This window comes from Suncus etruscus, chromosome 7, assembly GCF_024139225.1.
Source record: "Suncus etruscus isolate mSunEtr1 chromosome 7, mSunEtr1.pri.cur, whole genome shotgun sequence".
NCBI lineage: Eukaryota > Metazoa > Chordata > Mammalia > Eulipotyphla > Soricidae > Suncus > Suncus etruscus.
Window position 1 is genome coordinate 21,413,603 of NC_064854.1, and position 26,398 is coordinate 21,440,000.

Here is a 26,398-nt window from a genome sequence, read left to right on the forward strand (position 1 = left end):
GTACCATTCGATGAACTGGAATCTCTAGGGATCTGGTTCTTTTATAACTTGGTATTTGGGGGAAAATTATATATAATGTTCTACTTTTTCGAATAAAATATTCTTGTAAAAGCCAAGTAGCCAGTATTAATTCACCCCGCTGGCTTTTACACTGTGTGAGGCACATTACAGGCAGGGGTGAGTGAGGCTCAAGCTCTGAGGCCACACTGCCTGCATCTGAGGCCCAACTTTGGCCCTGGGAACCCTGGAAATTCTAAATTCCCTGTGCCTTAGGCTGTATCCATGAGCAACGATAATGAATGTATCTACCTCAAAGTGAAGGAATTAAAAGTCAGGTTACGCACCATATCCAAATATTAGCTATTATCTATGCTGTAAACCCGTTCTTTAAAATCTTTCATTAAACCAGCATGTATGAAAATGTGGTTGTGTGTACTCTGTGATTATCAAATGCTTATACATTTAGAAGAACGTTTATAGACGTGCATTGATCATAGGGGCCAAAGTGATAGTACAGCAGGGAGGGCGGGCGTTTGCCTTACACAGCACACGTTCAACTTAGGTTTGATTGCTAGCATCCCATATGGTCCCATCCCCAGAGCCTGCCAGGAATAATGCATGATGGCTGCCAGGTGTGGCCCCAAAACAAAAGCTTGAGTACAGTATAAGCTATACTGTAATAAACTTTAAAGTGTCCATGAATACATACATGTGAACAGCTACAGTCTAAGCAGAAAATACAAGGGCACTGGGGTTGAAGCTCAGGAATTACGGAAGGGTGGACCCTTGGGTCCTTTTGCTATTGGCTGCTCTGAGCATCCAGTTTAATCTCCACATTCAGATTTGAATTACTTCTATGGCTCTAAGATTTTTTGTTGTTGTTGTCCTTACTGTGAGCCTCGGTGATTGTTAGTTTAGTTTAAATGACCTGCCAACTCTCTCGATTTCTCCCTTGCAGATGGAGATGTGCCTGCCTTTGCTTCCTAAAGCTTTTCACTCTCGGCATATCGATTTTTTTTTTTGCCACACCCATTTGATGCTCAGGGGTTACTCCTGGCTAAGCACTCAGAAATCGCCCCTGGCTTGTGGGGACCACATGGGACACGAGGGGATCAAACCGTGGTCCTTCTTTGGATAATGTATGAAAGGCAGACACCTTACCTCTACTGCCACCTCACCGGCCCCAGCATATCAATGTTAATAAGACCTCTTAAGCTGGCATCTAAGGACTTTAGCGACATCTGACGGCTGAATACATTCCTCTACTGTCATTGTCAAAGCGTGTTCTCTATGGCTTTGATTTTTCTAGTTTCAATTTTCATTTCTCCACCATATAACCAGCCCCCTTTGAGTGCTGTGACAAACGTGTAAATAGGCTCTAGTCACATAATCTGGGGGAGTGGCGCAGCCACTGACTTCCCCAGCGGCCAGTCCCATGGGTGCTGCTGGTAGGGAGCTGGGTTCAATTCATCCAGTAACTGCTGGACCCAAACTGTCCCCAAGATGGGAGTCCCATGACTCCTCTTTCTCCTTTCTCTTGTTTCGCTGTGCACATTTGGATGGATTCAGTGCCAATATATCTGGATTATGTCTCTGTGGCTTAGAGAAAATGTATAGAGACAGGTTCTTAGAACATTTAACAGAGACAGGTTTCTTAGAACATTTATGGTGGATCTTTTTCTCTGAACCTACCTGAAATCACCTGAAGGACATTGCTTCTAGATGGACACTGTTGGCTCTTCCTAGTGTCTTACTGTGTTTGGATAGAGCCTGCAGCTGGAACTGTTCCACCCGCCCCTAACTTCTCCCTCTTGTAGCTCTGTTGGCCCTTCCGCTGCCTTTTAGGTACCAAAAACATTTCAATATGCCCATTTCATTTCATTTATTATGGGTTTCATTGTGCTAAAAATGTTTTTTCACGTATCTGCAAGGGACCTTTTTCTTTTCTCGACTACTACACTCTGGCCTGTGGCCAGCTTCTCATAGAGGAGCTGTAAGTGCTCCTGAGTGGGAATCTCGGCCTCTGGGGTGGAGGGTATTTCGAAATCTGAGGAGCTCGGTGAATCTGCAGCAACAGCACTGAGCGGTCGTGCCGGTGTCTCCTCAGGTCGGTTTTTCCCATCACTACCTGTCAGTTCTTCAGCCCTCGCTGCTCTGTTTACATCCTCCTCTCTGGTTTTTGCATCCAACATAGCGTCCTTGGAAGAGGCAGGAAAACTCTCTTTGATTCTGGTTCTGTGGCCACCTTTGTTCCAGGACGTCGCATCTGTGTTGTTTCTCTCTTGGGAGGACAACAAGACGGTGTCGGACTGGCTGTCCCAACCTTGGCTTCCCTGCTCGGAGATGTGGGTGGACTGAGAGGAATTCTGCGAGGAGATGTGTGTGGAGTCCCCATCCGAGTCACTGAAAGGCTTGGGGGATGCCGGGCAGTGGTCCAGCCCATCCTCTGTGGTCTCGTTACTTCTCTTAAAGAAGGTGTCCCATTGTGGTGTGTCTAGCTCGGCTGTTGGTGGGTGACACGGGACACCTTGCAGTGAGGGGGACGCTTGTATTTCTTCCTCACTCTCACTGTTGGATTCCTCACAGTCAACAAAGTTCGCCTCGAGACAGGCCAGCGTGTTGTCTGTGCTTTCCGGTCGTCCTTCCAGCTTCCTGCCAGCCGGCTTCCTGGGTTGCTTAGGAGCTGCTGCAGCCAACGGGAAGTCGGCGAGCTGCAGCGCTGGCTGGTCCGGAGCCTTGTGCCTCAGAGGAACTGGCAGGAGATCGTCAAAGAGCTCATCTTCCTCCTCTGCAGGACAAGCAAGCAGGTATGTGAGCAGCAAGAATTGCAAAGAGATTCCAAGATGGGCTTGGAGTTCTGGTTTGCAGTGCAGAATCAGGTGCTTTACCCCATCCATTTCTGATTAAAGAGAGGGACAGCTCTTTTCTTCAACCAGAAAAGCCTGAAATATTCTGAACAATCATCAGGTGTACTTCAAACTTCTAGAAGTATGCAGCTAAAGTGAGAAGGTAGATAGATGTTCCCTGAGTTCAGCACCACAGAGTGCCTTAACCTCACAGCTCTGTTTCTCCAGACCCTCCAATCTGGGCTTTACTTTTTAAGTTCTAAAGTCAGGCAGGTTTGGAAACCCACTGATTAGAAGAAATTTCCCACTTCTCTACTGGAGCTAAAGGAGGGAGTTCAATTACTAAAGAAAAGAGATTCCCTTTCCTTTGGGCACTTTTGATACCTGCTTGTCGCAGTATAGACTGCCCCCCTTACTCAAATCTAAGAGAAGCCCAAGTCCCTTTAGCACCTGCTGGTGGACCTTGGGGAGATGGTGAGTCTAAGAGTTGAGGTGGGTTATACCCTCATAGGAACATGTGAGTAGAAAGTAGCCCCTATACACGAGAGAGCCAGCCCACAGTCCATCTGCTAGGTATAGTCCTGGCTTCCCAAACTGTGAGCTGCGAATGCCCAAGTTCCCCTCTCTGCTCTCTGTCACATACTTTGGAGAACAGAGACCTGTCAAATCAACTGGATCCAAAATACTGACCCAGTCACCCATGGCAGGAACAAAGTAAGCAGAACCCTTTTCACAGTCCTCAGCATCTGGAAAGAGACTGTACTAGGCCACTTGCATTTTTAAAATGGTGAATCAGAGGTGGGGAACACAAACATGCTCTCCTGTCATAGCCTGAAAAAGTGAAATGCTACTAAGATTCCTTTTTCTCTTGATTCAGGAGCTTATTAAATACTGTTATGAAAAAGCATGAAGGGGCCAGAGTGATAGTATAGCCTTGAACATGGCCAATATGTTATTGATCCCCCACACCCCACAGAGTACCCTGAGCCCTGTCAGATGAGCCCTGAGCACTGCTGGATGTAGGCCTCCCCACACCAACCCAAAAATGCTAACTGCCTTGTCACATGTTAAATGATTTATGATTGGTTTGGTTTTGATTTTGGGGCCATACCCGACAGCACTTGGGTTACTTCTGGCTCTGTGCTCAGAAATTACTCCTGGCAGGCTCAGGGACCATTTTGGGATGCCAGGTATCAAACCTGGGTCAGCTGTGTGCAAGGTATATGCCCTCCCACTGTGCTATTGCTCCAGCCCAATTTAAAATTGTTTAAGTAGTCATAACTTTTTCTACAAGAGGTGTTACAGTAAGATTTTTTTTGCGAGTTTTGTTTTTGTTTTGGGGCCACATCCGGTGATGCTCAGGGGTTACTCCAGGCTATGTGCTCAGAAATCGCTCCTGGCTTGAGGGACCATAAGGGACACCGGAGGAACGAACCATGGTCCATACAAGGTCAGCTGTGTGCAAGGCAAATACCCTACCACTGCTCCACCACTCCAGCCCCTACAGTAAGATGAATGTCTACAATATGTTTCTAACTTATGGATTACTGATATTTTTTTGTTCATTAGAATCCCAAAATTCTCATTATCTCTGTTTTCATATCCTGTGATCAATAAATATACCAGTGTTATGTTTCAACTGTAGAATACTTCAATTTGTCAAAAGCTTTTTTGCTATAAACATACATGTGTGCCACACAAAAAAATTCTATAATTAGATTTATCCTGAGTATATTTATACCTTGTTAGAACCTAAAAGTATAAAATCTTTATGAAGATGAAAAGTCATTTAACCCTGAGAAAATACACAGTGATATCCTTAATAGCATTTACACACTGTCTGTGTAAATTGGGCCTAAACTTCCTAAAAGGAAGAAATATCTAATTTTGCCTTCCACTGTTGAAGTTCACCCAACAATAATGAGAAACATTACAAAGCATGTCGTTTTATTTGTAAAAATTACAAGTTCTAAATAACCTCAATTATGAGATGCAAATTTATTATTGTTCAGTACTGTGTATATTTGGGAGCTTATATGTACAAAGATACCAGCTGCTTTCCTGCCTATAAATACCTGTGCAGTCTCATCTCTAAAACACTATCCCAGGAGAAAGCCTGGCCTTAAATCCTTGTCCTGCCCGAGAAGAGTACACTGGGGTCACTGTTGTGGGCCAATGATAGCACAGCAGGGAGTCTTTTCCTTGCACACAGCTAGCTCAGGTGCAATCCTTGGCATCCCATATGATCCCCCAAGCCTGACAGGAGTGGTCCCTAAGTGCAGTCAGAAGTAAGCCCTAAGCACAGCCAGGTGTGCCCCCCACCACCACCACCAAAAAAGAGTACCAAAGTTGTAGATATCCAACTAGAGAGCCTGAGGACCCATTCCTCAAGATTCTGAACAGGAATAATGAACCTTAAGGCAATTGACTTAATCTGCAGGTTAGCTGAAATTGCCTCGTTTTCAGAAAGTTCTTCCCACCATGTTTTATCTAGTACCAGCTGGCACTTTCCGTTGACAGTAACAAGCCTGAGCAAGAGTGGGGACAGGCTCACCAGTAACTGCTCACAGCAGGGCAGGCCTGTAGGGACGCCTGGCCCTGGAAACCATGGTGTGCTCACCTGAGTCTGGGCAGGTGGTTCTGGCTCTCTTCAGCTTCCCAAGTGGCCTGTACTTGGGCGTGATACTTTGTGGAGATCGGCATAATGGCTTCAAGCTGAAATGACATAAGATAACTTTGTTTCTCCATGGGGTGAAAATGGGGTGGCTCTCTTCTAGAAATACAAACTATCCCAAAGAGATTCTACAATGGCATTTCAAACCAGGAAAGCAATGTTTTGCTTATTTCATTAGAATGGCCCTAAACAAAAGCACCAAAATAGTCTGGGGTAGGTGCTACCTAAGGATGGAGAAAAGGCAAAGCCACAGTGCCAAGGCCTGGCCTTCAGGGGCCACATCATGGTTGCTTCCCCTTCTCCATCCATTGGAACTAGCTTGTCCCATTTTATTTCAATTTTTTTTTTTTTTGGTTTTTGGGCCACACCCGTTTGACGCTCAGGGGTTACTCCTGGCTATGTGCTCAGAAATCGCCCCTGGCTTGGGGGGACCATATGGGATGCTGGGGATCGAACTGCGGTCCGTTCCTTGGCTAGCGCTTGTAAGGCAGACACCTTACCTCCATATTTTAATTTTTAATTTTTTGGTTTGGAGCTACACCCAGTGGCACTCAGGTTACTCCTGGCTCTGCACTCAGAAATCACTCTTGACAGGCTCTGGGGACCCTGTGGGATGCTGGGGATTGAACCCAGGTAAGCTCAAATGCTTACCCCACTGTGCTATCACTTGGCTCTGTCTCTTGCAAGAATCTTACCAAATTGGTGTCTTTCTAGCAACTGCAAGTTGAGTTCCATGAAGATCTGAAGGTCTTTCCTCTCACTGTCAGCCCCTCCAACACACACAGACACACACACACACACACACATCTGAAGGTCTTTCCTCTCACTGTCAGCCCCCCCAACACACACACACACACACACACCCTCTGGCCTGCTGCAAGAACCTCTCACTTTTTCTCTCGCATTATCCTGGCCTTTCCTCTCACTGTTAGCCTCCCCAACACACACACACACACACACACACACACACACACACACACACACACACACTGTCAGCCACCCCCAACACACACACACACACTGTCAGCCCCCCCAACACACACACACACACACCCAGAGCCTTTCCTCTCACTGTCAGCCCCCCCAACACACACACACACACACACACACACACACACACACACACCCAGAGCCTTTCCTCTCACTGTCAGCCCCCCCAACACACACACACACACACACCCCTCTGGCCTTCTGCAAGAACCTCTCACTTTTCTTTCACATTATCCAGAGTTCTGCCCCTCCCCATACACACACACATCTGGCCTGCTACAGGAACCACTCACATTTCTCTCACATTATCCAGAGTTCTGCCTAAAGGAATGACATTTGGAAACACATTCACAGGACAGATGTAGCTCAAGAAATCTTTAATCTAGAGGAAAAAGCAGAATTGACTGTGGTTAGAAAACAAGAAAATCAGGGCTGGAGAGATAGCATGGAGGTAAGGCGTTTGCCTTTCATGCAGGAGGTCATTGGTTCGAATCCCAGCGTTCCATATGGTCCCCCGTGTCTGCCAGGAGCAACCCCTGAGCACTGCCAGGTGTGACCCAAAAACCACAAAAAAAAAAAAGAAAAAGAAAAAGAAAACAAGAAAATCTAGGTATAAATTTGTTAAAAGGAAATAAGCAAAAGCAGGAGGGGGGTTTACACAGAATCCCCGGGAGCCACTGAGAACAGGGGCGACCTGTGCTTAAGACCTGGGGACCAGGATGCTGAAACATTCTTCAGGTGCCTGGAGAGATGGGGTGCTGGTAATCAGGACTCAAAGAGTGTCTGACCTTTAATCCCCTGTTTAACAGGTCATCCTGTTTAATTTGAGTTCAACTGAGTGTAGCCAATTACAGGAAGTGAAAGGCTAAGGCTGGCAGTACTTGTGACCTACCAAGTGAGCAACCCCAAGGGACTGGGAGAGGTTTGAGGAGTGCTCGGGGCCTACTCCTGGCTCTCAAAAATAAGAACCTTGGGGCTGGAGCAATAGCTCAGCGGAAGGGCCTTGCCTTCCATATTGTCCCCCAAGCCAGAACCGATTTCTGAGTGCAAAGCTAGGAGTAACCCCTGAGCATCACTGAATGACCCCAAAACATAAACAAACAAACAAAAAGGAACCTTAATGGTTGTGCGAGGTCTCTGCCCCCTACCCCTTTGGGGGGAAAGTCAAGATATTAAAAAAAAAAAAAAAAAAGTATCCTTGATGCTACTCCCTGACCTGGGGCCAGGGATCAAACCCCTCAGTTCCTGCATGCAGAACCAGCACTCTAGACTAGTTCTCCAACACTGCTATAATATAAATTTGGGGAAAGATCCAAATTTGAAGAGCGTCTTCAGACAAGCCCTAATGGACTGACTATACCTGGGGTATACCTGGGGTACTTCCTGCTGGGGGGCCCCCTTCGGTGCTCCGCTCTGTGCAGCAGGCAGTCAACTGTGGGGACCAGAAACTGGGGTCTGGGTCTCCAAATGTGATCCAAGCACCCCACGACTGAGCTCTCTCCAGCCCAGAGTTGGGATTCTTCCATACAAAGCGACTAGAACCAGAGAAGTCTATGAAGGAAAAGCAGTTTCCTGTGGCCTTGTGGCCATCGTTATCTGTGGGATGTTTCCCTGATGGCAGCAGGGAAAGAGACGCTGGAGGCCGCAGAATGGGACCAACCACCAACCTGCAGCCTGGGAGATGATGGATCTGGACTAGCTGGGTAATGGAAGCATCTTCTTACCTCACTGTAGGAAGAGTGGAAGGAAAAGCAGGCCCTGTAGGAACTCTCGCCAGTCCTAGAGGGAAAGGATAACATGTTCAAGAGGCCGCTCCAGAGAACCAAGTTCTCTCTTTCCAGCTTTCTCATTTCCCATAGGAAACTGCCACACATTTGGGGATGCAGAGGGGGGAGATAATAGTGGTTCAGTGGGGAGGGCCCTTGTCTTGATCCTCAACATCCCATTTGCTTCCCTGAGTACCACCTGGAGTGATTTCTGAGTGCAGAGCCAGGAGTCACCCCTAAGAATCACCAGGTGTGGCACAAAACAACAACAAAAAATTCTTCTTGGGACAGAAAGGATTTCTTAGCAGAATTCTCACAGGTGCCAAACATTCTTGAAAGGAATGTTGCTGGGGTGTGATGACCTTAAGGCAGACAGACTTTCACAGTTAGCCATCCACATAGGAGAAACCAGTCAGCAGGTCAGAAGCTGCATCTTTTTGTTTGTTTGTTTGTTTTGGTTTGGTTTGGTTTTTGGGTGACACCCAGCGTTGCTCAGGGGTTACTCCTGGTTGTCTGCTCAGAAATAGCTCCTGGCAGGCACGGGGACCATATGGAACACCGGGATTCGAACCAACCACCTTTGGTCCTGGATCGGCTGCTTGCAAGGCAAACACCGCTGTGCTATCTCTCTGGGCCCAGAAGCTGCATCTTTAAGCAGCATTTAAACAGTATTTCCTCGGGCACGAGCTGGGAGAGCGTTTAAATGCACCTGGCTGCTCGACAGGCGTTCCCTATAGTCCCTGAGCATGGCCAGGAGTGAGTCCTGAGCGGAGAGCCTGGAAACCCCCGATCATGGTCAATGTAACCCTTAACTAAAATCAAGCCAAAAGCTGGGGCCAGAGAGACAGCACAGTGGTAGAGCATTTGCCTTGCACGTAGTCGATCCAGGACGAATGATGGTTCGAATCCCGGCATCCCATATGGTCCCCCCTGCCTTCCAGGAGTGATTTCTGAGCGCAGAGTCAGGAGGAACCCCTGAATGGCTGCCGGGTGTGACCCACAAAATCAAAAGCCAAAAAAAAAAAAAGCCAGGGCCCGGAGAGATAGCACAGCGGTGTTTGCCTTGCAAGCAGCCGATCCAGGACCAAAGGTGGTTGGTTCGAATCCCAGTGTCCCACATGGTCCCCGTGCCTGCCAGGAGCTATTTCTGAGCAGACAGCCAGGAGTAACCCCTGAGCAACGCCGGGTGTGGCCAAAAACCAAAAAAAAAAAGAGTCCAGTATCCTCAAACTTAGCTAAAGGACATTTAAATAAAATGAGACCACAAAGTGCGACTTCAGATAAATCTACCTGAAAGCAGGGTTCACCCCAAGGGCTCCTCACCTCACAATTACATTTGTTTTTCTTGTTCTTTCTCCAAACCACATGGTGGACGGCTTAATGCTGATGGTATGGAGGAGGGTCTTATTTCTGGGTGTCATGCTGCAGGGGAGTTTATTCCACTGGAAATACTCCTCCGCCTGAAAAAGGATGCAAGGAGCCCAGATCAGTGCTCCCATCTGTCTGTATGCAGGCCCCGGACAAAAACACCTAGGTGTGGCTCTGGTGAACAGTTGGTGAATCCGGGGCAAGGCACTGCCGGCTCTTTAAAGATGTTTCTGGTGAGGAGGGTCTCCCAGGCAGTCCTCAGGAGGTTGAGCTAAGATCCTAGGAAGCAGCATTACCCAAAAGGTCTGGCTGTGTGGGTCTCAGGGCTGTATCCCCAACATGCTCTGTGTTTTGGGGACCTCCAGCCTGCACTTGGGAATGCTGGGATGGGACTGGGTTCTTGAGCCCCTTCTCTCTCACTTTCTCTAGCTCTCTCCCCTTTCCTCCCTCTCCCCCTCCCTCCATCAAGTCTCTCTTTCTCCTTCCTTCCCTCCCCTTCCTACTAGGAATCACCCCTGAGCACCACTGGGTGTGGCCCCAAAACAAAACAAAAAGAAATGAGGCCTAAGGCTGATCAGCACTAAAATACAAGGCAGGGGCTGCAGTACTTGAGAGATTACAAACCCCAGAGAAAATAGGACCAAAGACTTCCTAATAGTACAAAACTGTGACCAGCCCATGTAAGAACCAAGATTCTCCCCCTAAGGAACTCTAGACTAAGACAAGCCCAAACCCTAGTAAAGAGTACTTTTCCACTCCTGGCTGAAGGCAGAGCAAGAGTTAATTCAGAAATAAAACCAAAGTTGGTGTCCTCCAAAAGTAAGGACGTAGGGGTTGGGTGAGCTTGGAAAAAGAATCCCTTGATAAAAAAAAAAAAAAAAAAGTTTGAATCAGAATAACCCTTGCCAACCAGGGTCTGAATCAGAGTATCCCCTCACCCCGACAACCACGTTCTATATCAGAATATCCCCCGACAACCAACCAGGTTCTGTATTAGGTTATCCCTTGACGACCAAGATATGAGTCAAGAGTATCCCTAGACAACCAAGGATAAGCCATAAAAATCAGTGATTAATTAAGACATCAACACAATGAAACAATTATACTATTAATGTTCTGTTAATGCTTGTAATTTCTACATAAACTGCTTGAAAATTTGATTCGGGGTCCTTACCAAGACTCCCCTAGTGGAATGAGGCTCGGACGTTGGTTAACCAAATAAACTCCCTTTTGTACCTTACATTATCAGAGGTGGTCTTTGACTCTCAGGGCCAACATGGATGTCAACTTGAACACTATCAGACATTCCTCAAGTGAACAGGTGTGTGTCCACATGATAAGGGGTGAATAAATTCCTAGGTGCAAGTTATAATCTACACTTGACCAACCACCAAAAACAGTTCCTTCCCTTGATAACCTTTCTTTCACAGCGACATCAAGCCAAACATTCTGTGCCGTGACCAAGAATTCCTCTCTGGGAACCAGGGAGAGAGAATACTGGTATTTGGTATTGATCCTGGCTCTATACCTGGCCCTACGCTCTCCCTTGAGTACTGCATGAACAGCTTAGGAGACTCTCAAGCCTGCTTCGAATCACTTGCTGACCCTGTTGGAACCCCCACTTCACCCACCCACATCAAAATTTAAAAAAACAAAACAAAACAAAACAACATCCTGAGGAGGCAAAGGCATAGCATGAAATACTTGCCTTGAATGCAATTGACTCAGGCTCAATTCCCAGCACAGAATATGTTTGGTCCCCAAAGCACAGAGCCAGAAGTCAGCCCTGAGCCATTGTGACCCCAAACCAGACTCTTGCCTTAATTGTTTAAAAGACTGTCACTGGGTGGAAATGTGGTTCAGTGGTCGAGCACATGCATGCATGAGAGCTAGGATTGATACTCCAGCACTGCAAACAAATAAAATACTCTTATACCTCAGAGAAAGAAACAAAATTCTGCACCTCATGCATCTGATGCATTTTACTAAGAGGAGAATGTGCCTAGTATCTGCAGCTGGCTGTGTCTTAGGCCTCACTACCTGGGATCCCGGCATCCTGGGGGCACCAGAGAGTGGGCCTGGCACTTGTATCTTGGCTGTCGGGTACCTTCGGGTGCCGGCAGGCATGGATCTGGGTGCCAGGATCCGTGGTGAGGTGGTGTAGGATGTCAGGCATGTTCCGGAACATATCGAGTTTGTCCACGTGTACCTGCAGAAGGCGCAACCAAGAGATGAGGATCCAGGAACAAACAGTCCAGTGTAATGGTTCAGGGTGAGTGAGGCCTTTCCTTGTCCTGCTGCCTCAGAAGACAACATCTGGATCCCATTTTGTTTTTGGTTTTTTGTTTCTTTTTGGTTTTTGAGTCACACCCAGAGGCTCAGGTGTTACTCCTGGCTCTGCACTCAGAAACCACTCCTGGCAGGCTCGGGGAATCATATGGGATGCCAGGATTTGAATCACCGTTCGTCCTGGGTTGGCATGCAAGGCAAATGCCTAACCACTGTGCTATCTCTCCAGCCCCAACATCTGGATCCTGGAAGAAATTTCTAGTCCTGGCCTGTTCTGCAATTTCAAGGTTCAGACATTTTAATGTATCAAAACAGGGTGGTTAAGCAAAGAGCCTTCGCAGTGTCAGGACAGCAGGGCTGTATCCTGTAGGGCCAGGGATGGAATCCCAAATCCCTGCTAGGCAGGCTTACTGTGAGTTCCCTGTCCCAGAGCATCAGTTTTACTCAAAACTTCTCTTCTGGACTGGAGAGATAGTACAATGGGAGGGTTCTCACTCTGTTAGGGGCTAACCTGTGTTTGAACCCCAGTATCTTATAAGGTCCCTCAGCACTACCAGGAGTGATTCCTGAGCTCAGAGCCAGAAGGAACCCCTGAGCATCACTGGTGTAGCCACAAAACGAAACAAAACACTGTTTGGATCAGGGAGAGAGCCTATGGGGCTGGAGTACAGGCCTGGCAGGCAGGAGCCCTTCATTCTACCAGGTAAGGTAAAAAACCACCCCCTAACCCCCAAAATAAATGAAGCTTTATTAAGAGTTTAATAAGTAAGAGATTGTAACTTTTGATCTTGCCAAGAGGCTGTGACATAACCAAATAGTAAAGTGGCAGCTTTACTCCAAACAATACAATATTTTTGAACTTAAGAATATAAAGGAGGCAGAGAGTAAAGAAAGGGGTTAGGAAGCAAAAAATTAAGACAGAAGAAAGGAAGCAGGGAGGGGAAGGAGGGGGAAGGAATTTGTCCCAGATCAGATACAAAAAAAAAATCTTTTTATTTACTAAATGAGGTTGTAGATAACTGAAGTTCTTGACACAAGTCTGTTAGTGGGGACATGGAGGGGAGGGGTAATCTATGATAAAAAGTACAAAATGGGGCCGGAGCGATAGCACAATGGGATAGCACAGTGGCCTTGCACAAAGCCAACCTGGGTTCGATCCCCAGCATCCATATGGTCCCCCAAGCCCACCAGGAGTGATTTCTGAATGTAGGAGTGATTTCTTAGTGCAGAGCCATAATTCCTGAGCACCACTGGATATAACCCAAAAACACCCCCAAAAAGGGAGAACTGCAATGGCCAGCCAGTCCCAGCAGCACCTTGTAGAAAATCCAATTGACAGAGCCCTCTGGAAAGGGGCACCAAGACAGCCCTCCTCACACACACTCTGGAATGCTACTTCAGGCCCAAAAAGCCAGCTCTAGGCAGCCTGGATGGAACCATCTGGAATCAGCAGCAGAAAGCGCTTTCCCAAGCCAGGCCCACGCAGACCCACAGAAGCCTTGGCGGAGATATTAATCTTGACACATTTTGGACCAGAAATCCCAGCAGGGACTGTGGGTGACACAACACCCAGGACACATGTGTGGACGAGGATGTCTGATGCCCTTTGTGGGAGCTGACCCATAATCCGTGTTTCCTAGTTCAGACTCACCCCTGACACTTAATTCCTGCCCCTTGGTTGGAAAAAACAGCATTTTATGCTTCTGGAGCTGGGTACACAGCAGCAGGGAGGGGAGAATTGAAAGAGAAGGAAAGAGAGGTCCGCACTGGTCCTGGAAGAGGAGATGGATAGAAAGAGAGAGAGACAGGAAGCAAGGCCCGTACAGGTCCTGGAAGGGGAATGCAGAGATGTTAGTGGTCCAGCAGTACCTGCATGCCAAACTCCTCGCTGAGGTTGGTGAACAGATACTCGTAGCCGTAGGCGGCCTTGCAGTTGAGCCACACGACGTGCGAGGGGCTCCGCGTGATCCAGCTCCCCACCAGCTTGACGATGCCGCTCAGGCACTCCCCCTGTACAGGGCAAGTCCCAGGCCCTAAGCATCCTTCCCAGAGCACCCTGCAAGCCCTCCTCCGACTCAGCCACCAATGCCAGCAGGGTCAGGAGGACCCAAAGGCCACCTCCATAGACTCAAGCCCAGGCCCTGCATGCCATCTCCTCACACACCTACCCGACTTGGAATCTGATAAAATCTCGGGTCACAGAATGTCGTATCCAGATATATACTCTGGATGTCTTTCACTCTGCAAACAAGAGGAAACAAGCATTAATAAATGCCATCCGGAGTGTCCTATGTCAGATCTTTTGGGGGGCATTCCATTTTCCCTAAGGTTTCGTTTCTGTCCACTCTGCCGAGATATGATTTCTGCTTCATAAGCTATGGAAACTATAGGCAGGGATGTAGCTGAGTGGTAAAGTCGGGTTGGTTCCAGGCACCAAAAATAAAAACCAAAATCAAAATTGGGAGGACTACTAAGAGATAATGCAGTGGATTGAGCATTTGCTTGCCTCGTATGTGTCTGAGTTCAATCCCTGACATCCCATATGGTCCTCTGAGCCCACCAGAAATGATCCCTGAACATCTCTGGGTGTGGCCCAAAAACTAAAAAGTGAATCAAAGTAAAACATTACAAAAGATGGTTCCATGAAGGTCAGCCAAGCCCTATAAATCCCTCCCTTAGGTAGTAGACAGCTAAGAGGCTCTAAGAAGAAAATGTCCATTTTCGAGTGTTTTGAATGACACCTCAATTTGATTTCCAGTTTTAGATGGTGATCTGGGGAATGACTATGAAGGGATTCCCCCACACCTGGCAATTTGCTCACTGGCAGCAGCTGTTCTCTACTCGCTGGTTACCCGGCTCACCCAGAAAGTTGTGGGAGAGGGGGCCTCTTCAGGGAAGCATGGGTGGTGCTCAGGGACCACAAATGGCTCTGGGGATTGAACTTGGGCCTGACACGTATAACCCCTCCTACCTGCCCCCCGAGTGCAGAAGCTCCATGCGTGCTGCTTCTCCTTTGGCCAGTCGGAAGTCACCTGTGTACAGGACGGTCCCATGACTGCCCTGGAACAGAAACCTGCAAAGGAACTGTGTCTTGGTGATCATGCTGGGCTCAAAGTGAACTGGGACCTCACTAGATGCTTCCGTTCATGCGGCCAGTCGACAGGTTCCTGGATAATGGCTGTACCCCGTGCCCCCTAGGGTGCTGCCCTGGGAGAGACCAGTCCCCACTACACTGGACAGAGAGAGCCCAGGTAACAGGAAGATGCCAAAGCCCAGGACAGCCACTGTGACAGACTTTGGGGACAAAAGTCTTTCTGGGGCTCAAAAGATACAGCTAGGTTTGTCCTCAGCACCATATCCCCCATCCCCCAAATAAGGTCACATTTCAAATGATCTTGCCTCAATTTCCCAAATATGATTTGGAGACAGATTAAAGAAATTGCCAGAAAAATAATCAAGTGTCCGTAGACATTTTCTTTTTCAGTTTTCGGGGTCACTTCAAATGGTGCTCAGAGATCACTCCTAGTGTTGCTTGGGGGACCATTTTGAGCTGGGGATGGATTCCAGGTTGGCTTCATGCCAGGAAAGTGCCCTCTCTACTCTATTATGGCTCTGGCCCTTCCTTAGATATTTTCTAACCCCTGAAAAGGGACTCCTCCACAAATAAGGTCCTTCATACCCTTTTAGAGATAATAATGTGGTAAAATAGCCTCTTACATCACTGATCCCGGGCAGTGACCAGCTGGTAAAAGGGTCACGACCACCTCTTCCTTCTGGAAAGAAAAGAAAACAAGATGTAATCAAGGACTCAGCAAATAAAATGCTTTTGTTGTTGTTTAGTTTTGGTTTAAGGGCCATACCCAGAGGTGTGCAGAACTTACTCCTGACTCTGTGTTCAGGGATCACTCCTGATCTTTAGGAACCTGTATGCGCTGCTGGGGATTAAACCAGGGTAGGCTGCATACAAGGCAAGTGCCTTATCCATGGAATTATTGCCTCATATTGTATTTGTATCACCAAATACAATTGTAATATGAGTAGGATGTGTCTTCCTCCCTTTTAGCCTCCCTCTAACCTGCAAAAGGGAGGACTTTGTGCCATCAAACTCCAATGGCATTGGGGAAAAGACAGGCAAGGCAATATATCTATCTGCAGGGCTGATCTGGTGAGTATTGGTGGCACTGTTCTCCACAGCTCTGGCCAAATACCAGAAAGAGCCTAAACAAGAGTGACAGGATCGTTATGAGCCACTGGAGAAGACGGGTCACAGACATGGCACTGGGCAGACCAGGAAAGGGTTGACCCTGCCCAAAGCCTGAATGTTCCCCTGACAGAAATTTCCAGAACAGGGGTAGGAGAGATAGCATGGAGGTAGGGTGTTTGCCTTGCATGCTGAAGGACAGTGGTTCGAAACCCAGCATCCCATATGATCCCCTGAACCTGCCAGGAGCGATTTCTGAGCGTAGAGCCAGGAGTAACCCCTGAGTGCTGCCAGGTGTGACCCAAAAACCAAAAAAAAGAAAAAAAAAAGGAAGCAAATCCATTAAGACAGAAGCTAACTTGGTCTGACGACGGCAGGGCACTACCAATGCTCAAAGCTGTGGGATTTCTTGGGGAAGGTGAAAACATTCCAAGTAGGAGGCACTGAGGACCACTGGGGGGCGCTGTGTGAAGCTCGGCAACTGACTGACCGGGAAATGTACTAGATGGGAGCTGAGGTCAGACACCCTAGCAAGTTCCAACCACAGTCCATTACGGCCCTGCACCAGGAAAAAAAAATCAAAATAAAATGAACAAAATTAAGGTAAAAAAACACAATGGTAAAATTAAATTAAAATCTTTGAGATAATTAAACAAAATGAATTTTAAATAGAAATTAATAAGGAAGCAAATTAAGTTAAAAGCCATAAGATTAAGCTAAATAAAATGAAACAAAATGAACAGACAGTGCAGGAGCCTGGGTGAAAACTTGGCATGCAGGAGACCCAGGACTGGGCACCCCAACTCAGTCTCCAGCATTGCCAGGAAGAACTGGGGAGGCCCTGAGTGCCAGTAGAACAGGGTCAGAAAATGAATCAGGTAAAAATGAATCAGGGGAATAAAGAGAAAGAGAAATGAAATAAAATTAATGAATTCTATAAACTAAATAGGATGTCAAATTAATGGGATTAAAGTGGATTAAATCAAGTTAAATATAAAACACAATCAAATGAAGCTATAAACTTCAAAAGTAAAATGAGGGGCCGGGTAGGTGGCGCTGGAGGTAAGGTGTCTGCCTTGCAAGCGCTAGCCAAGGAAGGACCGCGGTTCGATCCCCCGGCGTCCCATATGGTCCCCCCAAGCCAGGGGCGATTTCTGAGCACATAGCCAGGAGTAACCCCTGAGCATCAAACGGGTGTGGCCCAAAAAACAAAAAACAACAAAAAAAAAAAAGTAAAATGAATAAAATACATAAAAGGAACAAACCTATACATTAAAAGATCACTTAAACAAATTATGATAAAGAAAATAATATAGAATGGAATGAAGTAAACATTACAAACTAATTTAACTCATTTCAATATGATAAAGTACAATAATAAATTCAACTAAATAATTCAATATAATTAAATAAATAAAAAATGACAAAAATTAAGTTAAAATACAAGATCAAATTTAATTTTAAAATTAAAATCTTGGCCGGAGGACCCGGAGAGATAGCACAGCGGCGTTTGCCTTGCAAGCAGCCGATTCAGGACCAAAGGTGGTTGGTTCGAATCCCGGTGTCCCATTTGGTCCCCCGTGCCTGCCAGGAGCTATTTCTGAGCAGACATTCAGGAGTAACCCCTGAGCACCGCGAGGTGTGGCCCAAAAACCAAAAAAAAATAATAATAACTTGGCCGGAGAGATAGCAGAGCGGTAGGGCATTTGCTTTGCACACAGCTGATCCAGGACAGAAGGTAGATCGAATCCCAGCATCCCATATGGTCCCCCAAGCCTATCAGGAGTGATTTCTGAGCCCAGAGTAACCCCTGAGCGACACCTGGCATGACCCAAAAACAAACAAACAAACAAACAAAAAAAGCCCTTAACAAATCAATAATAAAATCCAATAAAATTATAAAATTAATGAAGTATAACTTTTTAAAGAAAATATATTTTATATGAAATACAGAGATCAAATTAAATTTTAAGGATTATTTTATTTTAGGGGCCAGAATAGACAGTATAGTAAATAGGGCTCTTGCCTTGAAGATGGCTGACCAGGGTTCAATCCCTGGCATCCTATATGGTTTCCTGAGCACTGACAGTAGTAAACTCTGAGCACTGCCAGATGTGCCTCCAAAACCAAAAATAAAATAAATGAGTTTCAATAACTAAATTAAAATTTTTGATAAATAAAATTTAAATATATGAATTAATATAATAAAATTATGTAAAACCTAAGTATGTAAAATATGACAGCAAATAAAGTTACATAAATTAAAATGTCGTAAAATAGTACAATTAAAATTAATGTATTTGAATAAAATATAAACTAAATGGGGCCAAAGCAAGAGTACAGTAGAGAGGATTCTTGCATGTGGCCATCTGGGGTTCAATCCCCATCATCCTGTATGGCCCCCGAGCACCACCAGGAGTGGTTCCTGAGAGCAGAACCAGATGTGACCAAAAAACAACAACAACAAATAAAAGTTAAGTTAAAAATCAATTTATATTTTTGAAAATAAAATTCAAGTGGAAAATTAATAGAACAAAGGAAAACAAATACTCAGAGTCCAGGAGAAAGATCATCATTTTTGTACTAAGTAAATATTTTTGGAAAATACAGCATTTAATACTTGGTTACCTCACCGGATGCTTCATCAATTAAAGATATCTGAGTAGGAGTTTCAATTTCAATTGATATCTGTTAAAATAAAATAAAAGATACTCCTGAATCATCACTTCTTCATGACTTTCCTGAAATAAAGAGAGGAACTGAGTTCTAGCTGCCATTCACTAAGTGCTAACCACTGTGCCAACAGCTTGGAAAGATGGCAAAGTTCCAACAGCCTTTCCTGGGCCACCTTAGTGTCTTCTCTGAACCATCCCTGCATTGCTCTTCCTTTACGATCTACTTTCCAATTATGGCTCAGCTGTAGAGCATTTGGCTTGCTTGTGTGAAACTCAGCACCACACAAAAAATGCTGCCAATGAACAGATCTATTTTATTCTGTCACATTCAAAATGATCCATTCTGGGGCCAAAGAGATAGTGAGTGGGTAGGGGTTTGTCTTGCACATGTTAGACACAACTTTGATTCCTGGCACCACTTGGGGTCAACCAAACACTGCCAGGAATGATCCCTGAGCACAGAGACAGGAGTAAACGCTTGAGCACCACTGGTGTGCCCTGCTCCCACTCTCCAATAAAAAAGAATTACCCTTTCTTTAGGGGGGTATCTTTTGAGTCAATGCTGTGAAGTCATCACCAGCTTAGTGCTTGGAGGACACACTGTGCCCAAGGCCCTTTGGAGCAACTCTCCAACCCCTACTCCATTAGATTCTTTTAGAATTCTAAAATAAATGAGTTATTTTAGAATTTTAGAATTAGAATTCTGGGCATTCCTCTTGTCTTATGACAGTCCATCAGTTCAATTCATTTCCCCCAAATATAGATGGATCTATTGGTGATATTATAACTATTTAAAGAGTATAATTAGGGGCCAGAGAGACAGCACAGTAGGGAGACTGTTTGCCTAGCATGTAGCCAACCCGAGTTCGAACTCCAGCATCCCCTGTGGTCCTTCAAGCACCAACAGGAGTAATTCCTGAGAGCAGAGCCAGGAATAATTCTAGGTGTGGCCCCCAAATCAAAAAATTTTAATAGCAATAGAGTCAATGAGCTTAAACAAACAGAACCCGGGTCAAGATCTCGAAAGGACAAGAAACCTGAATTAGCAACACTGAAAAGGCAGCATATCTATACCTAAAGGCCAGCGTGGGTCTGGGTTAGGAGAAACTAACATAAGCAACTGGGCTTTGCATGATGCCAAGGTTACTTTCCATCTCCCTCCAAACATAGATCCCACTCCAAAAGAGAATGAGTGTTGTTCACAAAATAAAACTTACAATTCGCTTCTCCCAAAATCTGTACTTCGGGCTAGTTAGCAACAACTCCTTAGTAACCGGTGAGCAGTATAAGTAAACCTTCAAACTAGAAAGGAAAATACAGGGTAAGAGCTAAAACACACAGCCCCCATGAGCCATTGGATCCAGGAACTGGATCTCCTAGCAACAGTCAGTGGCACAGAGACAAAGAGGGCACAGAGGGGCCCATGTACATCCTGTGAGCTCGGACGTTCTGGAGTGGGAAGAAGGGACAAAGCAGGCCAAGGGGAGTCCTCTACCCTTGTATCCCTCAGTGTTGTTCTGTTGGGGGCTGAATATGGCCAGTTCACCTGGAAATACAGTGCTATACCCTCCTCTATCTCTGAAGAATGAAGTCGGGGGGCAGGCTCCCATTTCCCATCATGTACCATCTGCTTCCTTCATTTTTCAGGGAGCAGAAATAGTTTTCCTGAGACATTTAAAACTCACCATTTCGTGGTGGGGAAGAGTGGGTGCCTGGGAAGATCCACTGACCAAGGCCCTCCACACTGCCCCACATAGACTCTTTCTACAAACTGGATGTGGGAGTTCTCCCATGGGTAGGTGGGGTCTACTTTAACCTCCTGGTGAACCTGGGCAAACCCTCAGAAACTCCTTCCCCAGCAACCTGAGTGGGTGGAACAGGGCTGCATCTCTGGGCAATATGGCCTCTTCTCAGCGAGGACCATGTCCCAGAGCACGAGTGACCTAGGTCCTAGGACATACACGTGGTGATTCCTGAAACTACCAAACTGAAGAGTCTTCCCAGAGACCCATGTGCCCCTATGCCTAAGAGCTGGAGTGTTCTCAGGCAGTTGAGATGGTACAGCGCCTTCACCACAAGCACAAACACTTTGAGAACACCAGACTAGTGGCACTTAAGGCATTATGCACTATGAGTTGGGACCACTTGTTACACAGCAAAGTAACTGATACATAGGCTCTAAAATCAGGCAAATCTACTGAGATTCCTTAGTCCTCCCCTGACAGGCTGCATGACCTTGGCCAACTAATCTAACCTTTTTGGCATCTCAGTATGCAAGCAAATGAGAAACCATTACTACAATCTATGCCAAAAATTCTCAGATGCTGAGAGGAGGTGGGGGGGCTGAGCACAAAGGGGCTTTCATCTGAGCTACTTAATACAATGCACTCCCAGTCAAGGCCCAACTCTATGGGCACTCAAAGAAACAGCTGGACTGAGGTATAGGCAGTTGTTGGAGGCCCTTTAACTAGAGAGCAATATGGAGTCTCTGATGCCTGAGAAGACAAAAAGTCTGTGTATGTGACAGGTTACTGGTGGTGCTTCCCCCATGAACCTAAAAAGAAAAAGCTGACCATAAAAAAAGCTTTTACCAGAGGTAATTGGATAAAGAACAAACATGCTATGTAAAGGCTACAAGTTGAGATTAGATCTGTAGCATTGTTAACAGAACAGAGCATCCCAGGATCACTTATAGTTAATGTATAACAGGTTCACTTATAGTAGAGGCATAGTAAAAGTCTGATCACTGCTAGTAAATGTATAACTCACTAATAACCTCCCTGAAAATATGTGATGTATGGGAATGTTATGATGGAAAAGTACTGAACCACCCCTTCCCCTCTTTTGTCTGAAAACGTTCTCATGCTTGCTATAAAAACTAGCTCCCTTTTCAATAAACTTGGACTCTTGATCGGATTTTCGTCTTGAGTCCATCAATTTTCCCAGCCCTCTTTTATTTTCCAGGTCAGAATTCTCTTCGTGACTCACGAATAACTTCGTGACCCTCGTCCACCCTTCGGGCCGGGGTCCCCAGGGGTCGCAGGCAGTGGCAGAATTTGCGCTCTCAATCAGTACTAATCAGTACTCCACCATCCCATTGGCACTGCTGGGCTCGTGTAGCAAGAAGCCTGACACCCTCTGAATCCAAAGTCAAATCAAATCAGTGGAACCTTCGCACAAAGAGAAGTGGCAAATAGTTCTAAGCAATGGCTAATGGGTAGGAACATTCTAGCTCGGCTGTCAGAAAAACGTGACAGTGCAATGTGATTCGTTTTAATAGAACATCCATCTACACACACACACACACACACACACACACACACACACACACACACAGCAAAACAAAATTAATCTTGCAGTTATCAGCACAGATGACTCAAGTATAATGTTAAATGCAAGGAATCACAAGCCCATACTGGCCTCTTCTGATCTGGATGGCTCAGAGTTTCACAGCTGTGGTCCCTGCAATACCACCTCTTTTCTGGTTTTTCGGTTTTAGGGGTAGTGCAGTTTAGAGGTGTTTTATTTTAGAGGGTGGAATATTTAGGATTGGGGCAGGCTTGAGGTCACCCAGAAGTGCTCCTGGCTTACTTTTTCTTTTCCCAGCTTACTTCTGACTCTGCACTAATGGTACCATATGGGATACCAAGGATGGAACCTGGGTTAGCCACATACAAGGCAAGTGCCATTCCGACTGCACTCTATCTCTCTCTCTCTCTGGCCCTCCAGCTACTTTCTATAAAAGGTTTTCATTCATTGACAGGGTTATTTAAAAAGGGAGAGGCAGAGTGCTAGCACAGTGGGAAGGGCATTTGCCGTGCACGTGGCCAATGAGTTCAAGTTTGATCCCTAGCATCCCATATGTTCCACCAAGCCTGCCAGGAGTTATTTCTAAGTGCAGAGCTGGGAGTAATCATTGAATGCCGCTGGATGTGGCCCAAAAACAAAACAAAACCAAAAAAAAAATCACACAGGATAGAAAACTATTGGCAGGGTGTTCTCCAATACCACTGCTGTCTCTGCCCTCCAGCTTCCAACCCCCACCCCACTGCACACAACACCAGCAGCAAAGCCCAGAATAACATACCTGCACTCCAACCTTCTCTTCAAGGCAGGCGCTCTTAATCCTTTCATATGATCTAAAAACAGTACATCAATAACATAAATGTTATTTTTTTAGAATTCCTTAGCACAATGAAACTGGAAAATCTGTTCTTCTTGTGTTTTTGGAAAGAAACTTTAGGAAGTCACTTTACTTTGATAAGTAGAACCATTAACCTGGACTGTGGCACTACATTTGGCTGAAGAAGAGAAGGCAGGCACAGTGGAAAAGTGATTGTCCCTCACAAAGAGAAGCCACAAGAGCCAGAGAGGTGTCCCAGATGGCAGAGTATGTACCGATCATGCACAGGGTCCCAGAAACAGATGGTCTCCCAAGCACTGCAGGTCTGACCCCAACACACACCACAACAACAACAACTTGGAGAAGCATCCCTAGCCTCTTAGGCAGAGTTACTACAGAATAACTGTCAGGCTCTCATCCAGAAATGCACAAAACAATTTCCTTCACCACCTTCTCAAATTCCAGACCTTTAGGCCCTAGTGGGTCATGCTGTCATTAAGGCCATGCACAACCAAAGATTTAAAGAAATCAGAGAGCGCTACAAGAAAATCACCCAAAGACGAAGCTGTAGAGAGTGTGATTGGAGGGTCTTATGATTGGAGGGAAGAGGATTGAGGCAAGTGTGAGTGGACACAAGTGTAACTGGAGGCAAGAGTGAATGGAGGAAAGCACTGCCCTCTGATCATAGCAGGGCTTCTAATCCTAATTACCACAGGCACCAACAGATGGCTTCACCAGGTCCCTGACCACAGGATTCTTTTCCTGTTTGGGTGATGGTAATCTCCAAGTAGCGGTTAGTCCTACTCTTGGGGTCAAGACAGCCAGATGCCCCACTTAAGCACCTGAATGCTCCTATATGCATCTGGGGCTGCACAGGAAATGGGGTGTTGGAGGCAGCAGAAAAAGCCCGCTTGAGTACTGGAGTTCTTTTGCTGAGATGAAGAATGGGGACCGAACAGGGTCACACTTTTTTCACTGGTACATTTGGAAGAAGTGACGTGTAAAGAACAGGAGGAGAAAACCAGTTGAACCCCTACCAGTATCAGTGAGCAATTGCTGAGGTCAGTCAAGGTTTCTACAATAGAGCAACCAGGGCAGGAACCCTGAGCCCTGAAGAAGAAGCTTGAATTCTGGGCTTGAGACCCATGAAAAGAAACATCAACTGGCAATGCTTACCAAACCGGAACAAGAAACTAAAACAATCAACCCCACCCCAAAAAAATGCAGAGACGAGATGAACAGAAACTTCCTCAAGGGAACATACAGATGGTCAGTAAGAACGAGAAAAAATGCTCTGCAGAACTAACTCTCAGGGAAATGAAAATGAAAACAGATTTTTTTCCACCTCTCATCAGGGAGACTGGCACACAGCAAAAAGAACTAAATAACCAGAGTTGGCATGGATGTGGGTAAGGGAATCCTTGGCCCCTGCTGGGGAGATAGATGCTAGGGAGATAGCGCAAAGGGTGAATTCTAAGTGGTGTTGGGCCTCACTTGGTGTGGATCACTCAGGGACCACTCCTACCATTGCTGAGGGGACTAGAAGTGGTACCAGAGATAAAACTGGGGTGTCCTGTGCATGTCATATGTTTATACTGCCTCTTTTTTTTTTTTTTTTTAAGTTTTTAGTTCATACCTGGTGGTGCACAGCGGTTACTCCTGGCTCTGTGCTCAGGCATTACTCCCGACAGTGTTTGGGGGACCATATGGGCTGCAGGAAATTCAAGCTGCATTGACTGAATGCAAGTAAGCGCTCTACTGATAGTCTATAGCTCGGGGCCCCATCTCTTAAGAGGGACGCTTTGTAGCAGAAAAGGCAGTTAGAAAAACTCTACATGAGCTCAGCTGGGAGAAGTTCCTGAGCACGCCTGAAGGTGGCTGCCAGCAGAGCTGGACCGAAAAAATCAAGATGCTCCAGGACTTTCCAGTGTCAGTGAACAAACACAGAGACAAGGTAGGTCCAGATGGGCCTCGAATGAGGACTGGGAGTTCTAAGCAAGAGGGCACAGGTATTTTCCCTCCAACATCAGCGATTTAAAGCTGGTGAAAAGGGGCTGGAGCGATGGCGCAAGGGGTAAGGCTTCTGCCTTGCACACCTTGACTCAGGATGGACGTCTGGCTTCGATCCCTTGGCGTCCCAGTCCCCCAAGCCAGGGGTGATTTCTAAACGCAGAGCCAAGAGTAATGCCTTGCACACCTTGACTCAGGATGGACGTCTGGCTTCGATCCCTTGGCGTCCCAGTCCCCCAAGCCAGGGGTGATTTCTAAACGCAGAGCCAAGAGTAATCCCTGAGCGCCTCCAGTGTGGCCCAAAAACCAAAATAAATAAATTGGCAGGGCCCAGGAGGTAGCTTAAAATGCAAGTGCTCATTGCATCCCATGCAAGGAAGACCCCTGTCCAAATCAAATGAGCTCTGCACTCAGGAATCACTCCTGACAGTGCTCGAGGGACCCTATGGAATGTTGTAGACTGAACCCAATTTGCACACTAGGTGCCTTAACAACTGTACCACTACTGCTCCAGCCCCAAGTGACACCTCACAAGACTTGACTCCTTCCCACGCCCAGCAAAACCAAGTGAGATAAGGGCTGGGAAAAGGGCTGGACATCAGGGTACCAAAGCTGGAGCTTAAGATTCCGCATCCTGGGGGCCGGGGCAATAACACAACGGTAGGGCGTTTGCCTTGCACGCGCTGACCTGGGTTCGATCCCCGGCGTCCCATATGGTGCCCCAAACCATGGTCGATTTCTGAGCAGCAGAGCCAAGATTAACCCCTGAACTTCACCGGGTGTGGCCCAAAAACCAAAAAAAGGGGTGGGGGCAGAGAGATAGCATGGAGGTAGGGCGTTTGCCTTGCAAGTGGCCAACCCAAGAAAGATGGTGGTTCGAATCCCGGCATCCCATATGGTCCCCTGAGACTGTCAGGGGCGATTTCTGAGCGCAGTGCCAGAAGTAACCCCTGAGTGCCGCCGGGTGTGACGCCCCCCCCCCGCTAAAAAGAAGCTGTCAAAAACTGCTGGACTCCCAACCCCACCGACCTGACCAGGCACGCACGCGGCTTCCCGCACCCCGGCACCCCCAGTCCCGCTCCCCCGAGGCGCGCGCGGCACCTGCTACGCCTGGGAGTGGGTGCCCCTCGGTCCTGCGGCCCCCGGACCCCGCGCGGCTCACCCTTGTGGCAGTGCGACAGGAAGTAGGCGCGGGCCCTCAGGTTCTCCCTGTCGAAGCGGTCGATGGAGATGTTGGGGTACTCGACCATCTGGCCGCCGAAAGAGCTCATCGCGCCCGCGCCGGCTCCCCGAAACCTGCCGCAGACAGACAGACAGACAGAAACTCCCGGGAACCCAGATGCACATTGCCACTTCCGGGAACCTACCGCCGCCTCCCCATTGGCCGGCCGGACGCGGTCTTCTCCAATCACAGACGGGGAGCTGGTGTAGGGGGCGGGGCCGAACGGCTTTCGGC

The 26,398-nt window shown here is 46.9% G+C and overlaps 2 protein-coding genes across 2 annotated transcripts in view; one reads left to right on the forward strand and one right to left on the reverse strand.

The window, feature by feature from the left end:
• The window catches only part of LOC126014494 (ribonuclease P protein subunit p38-like), a 113,221-nt gene that overhangs the window by 27,892 nt on the left and 58,931 nt on the right, over positions 1-26,398 (forward strand). The gene's annotated exons all lie outside the window — the stretch shown is intronic.
• On the reverse strand, positions 1,906-26,213 carry LOC126014467 (protein artemis-like). The gene is made up of 14 exons (XM_049777777.1): positions 26,105-26,213; positions 22,897-22,948; positions 20,027-20,111; positions 18,763-18,822; positions 15,651-15,706; positions 14,905-15,006; positions 14,102-14,174; positions 13,803-13,943; positions 11,752-11,853; positions 9,600-9,736; positions 8,235-8,289; positions 6,804-6,892; positions 5,467-5,561; positions 1,906-2,788 (listed from the first exon to the last, which is right to left on the reverse strand). The coding sequence occupies exons 1-14, from the start codon at positions 26,211-26,213 to the stop codon at positions 1,917-1,919; spliced, it is 2,028 nt and encodes a 675-aa protein (XP_049633734.1). The 3' UTR covers positions 1,906-1,916.

What these genes read in the sequence shown, in the direction of transcription:
- LOC126014467 (XM_049777777.1), bottom strand. Translation starts at nt 26,213, where the DNA reads ATGAGCTCTTTCGGCGGCCAGATGGTCGAGTACCCCAACATCTCCATC. An exon ending in GCGAGGAGTTTGGCATGCAG is followed by an intron (nt 11,854 to 13,802) that starts GTACTGCTGGAC and finishes CGCCTTCTGCAG; the next exon opens with GTACACGTGGACAAACTCGA. An exon ending in AAAACAAATGTAATTGTGAG is followed by an intron (nt 8,290 to 9,599) that starts GTGAGGAGCCCT and finishes CTTTCCCTCTAG; the next exon opens with GACTGGCGAGAGTTCCTACA.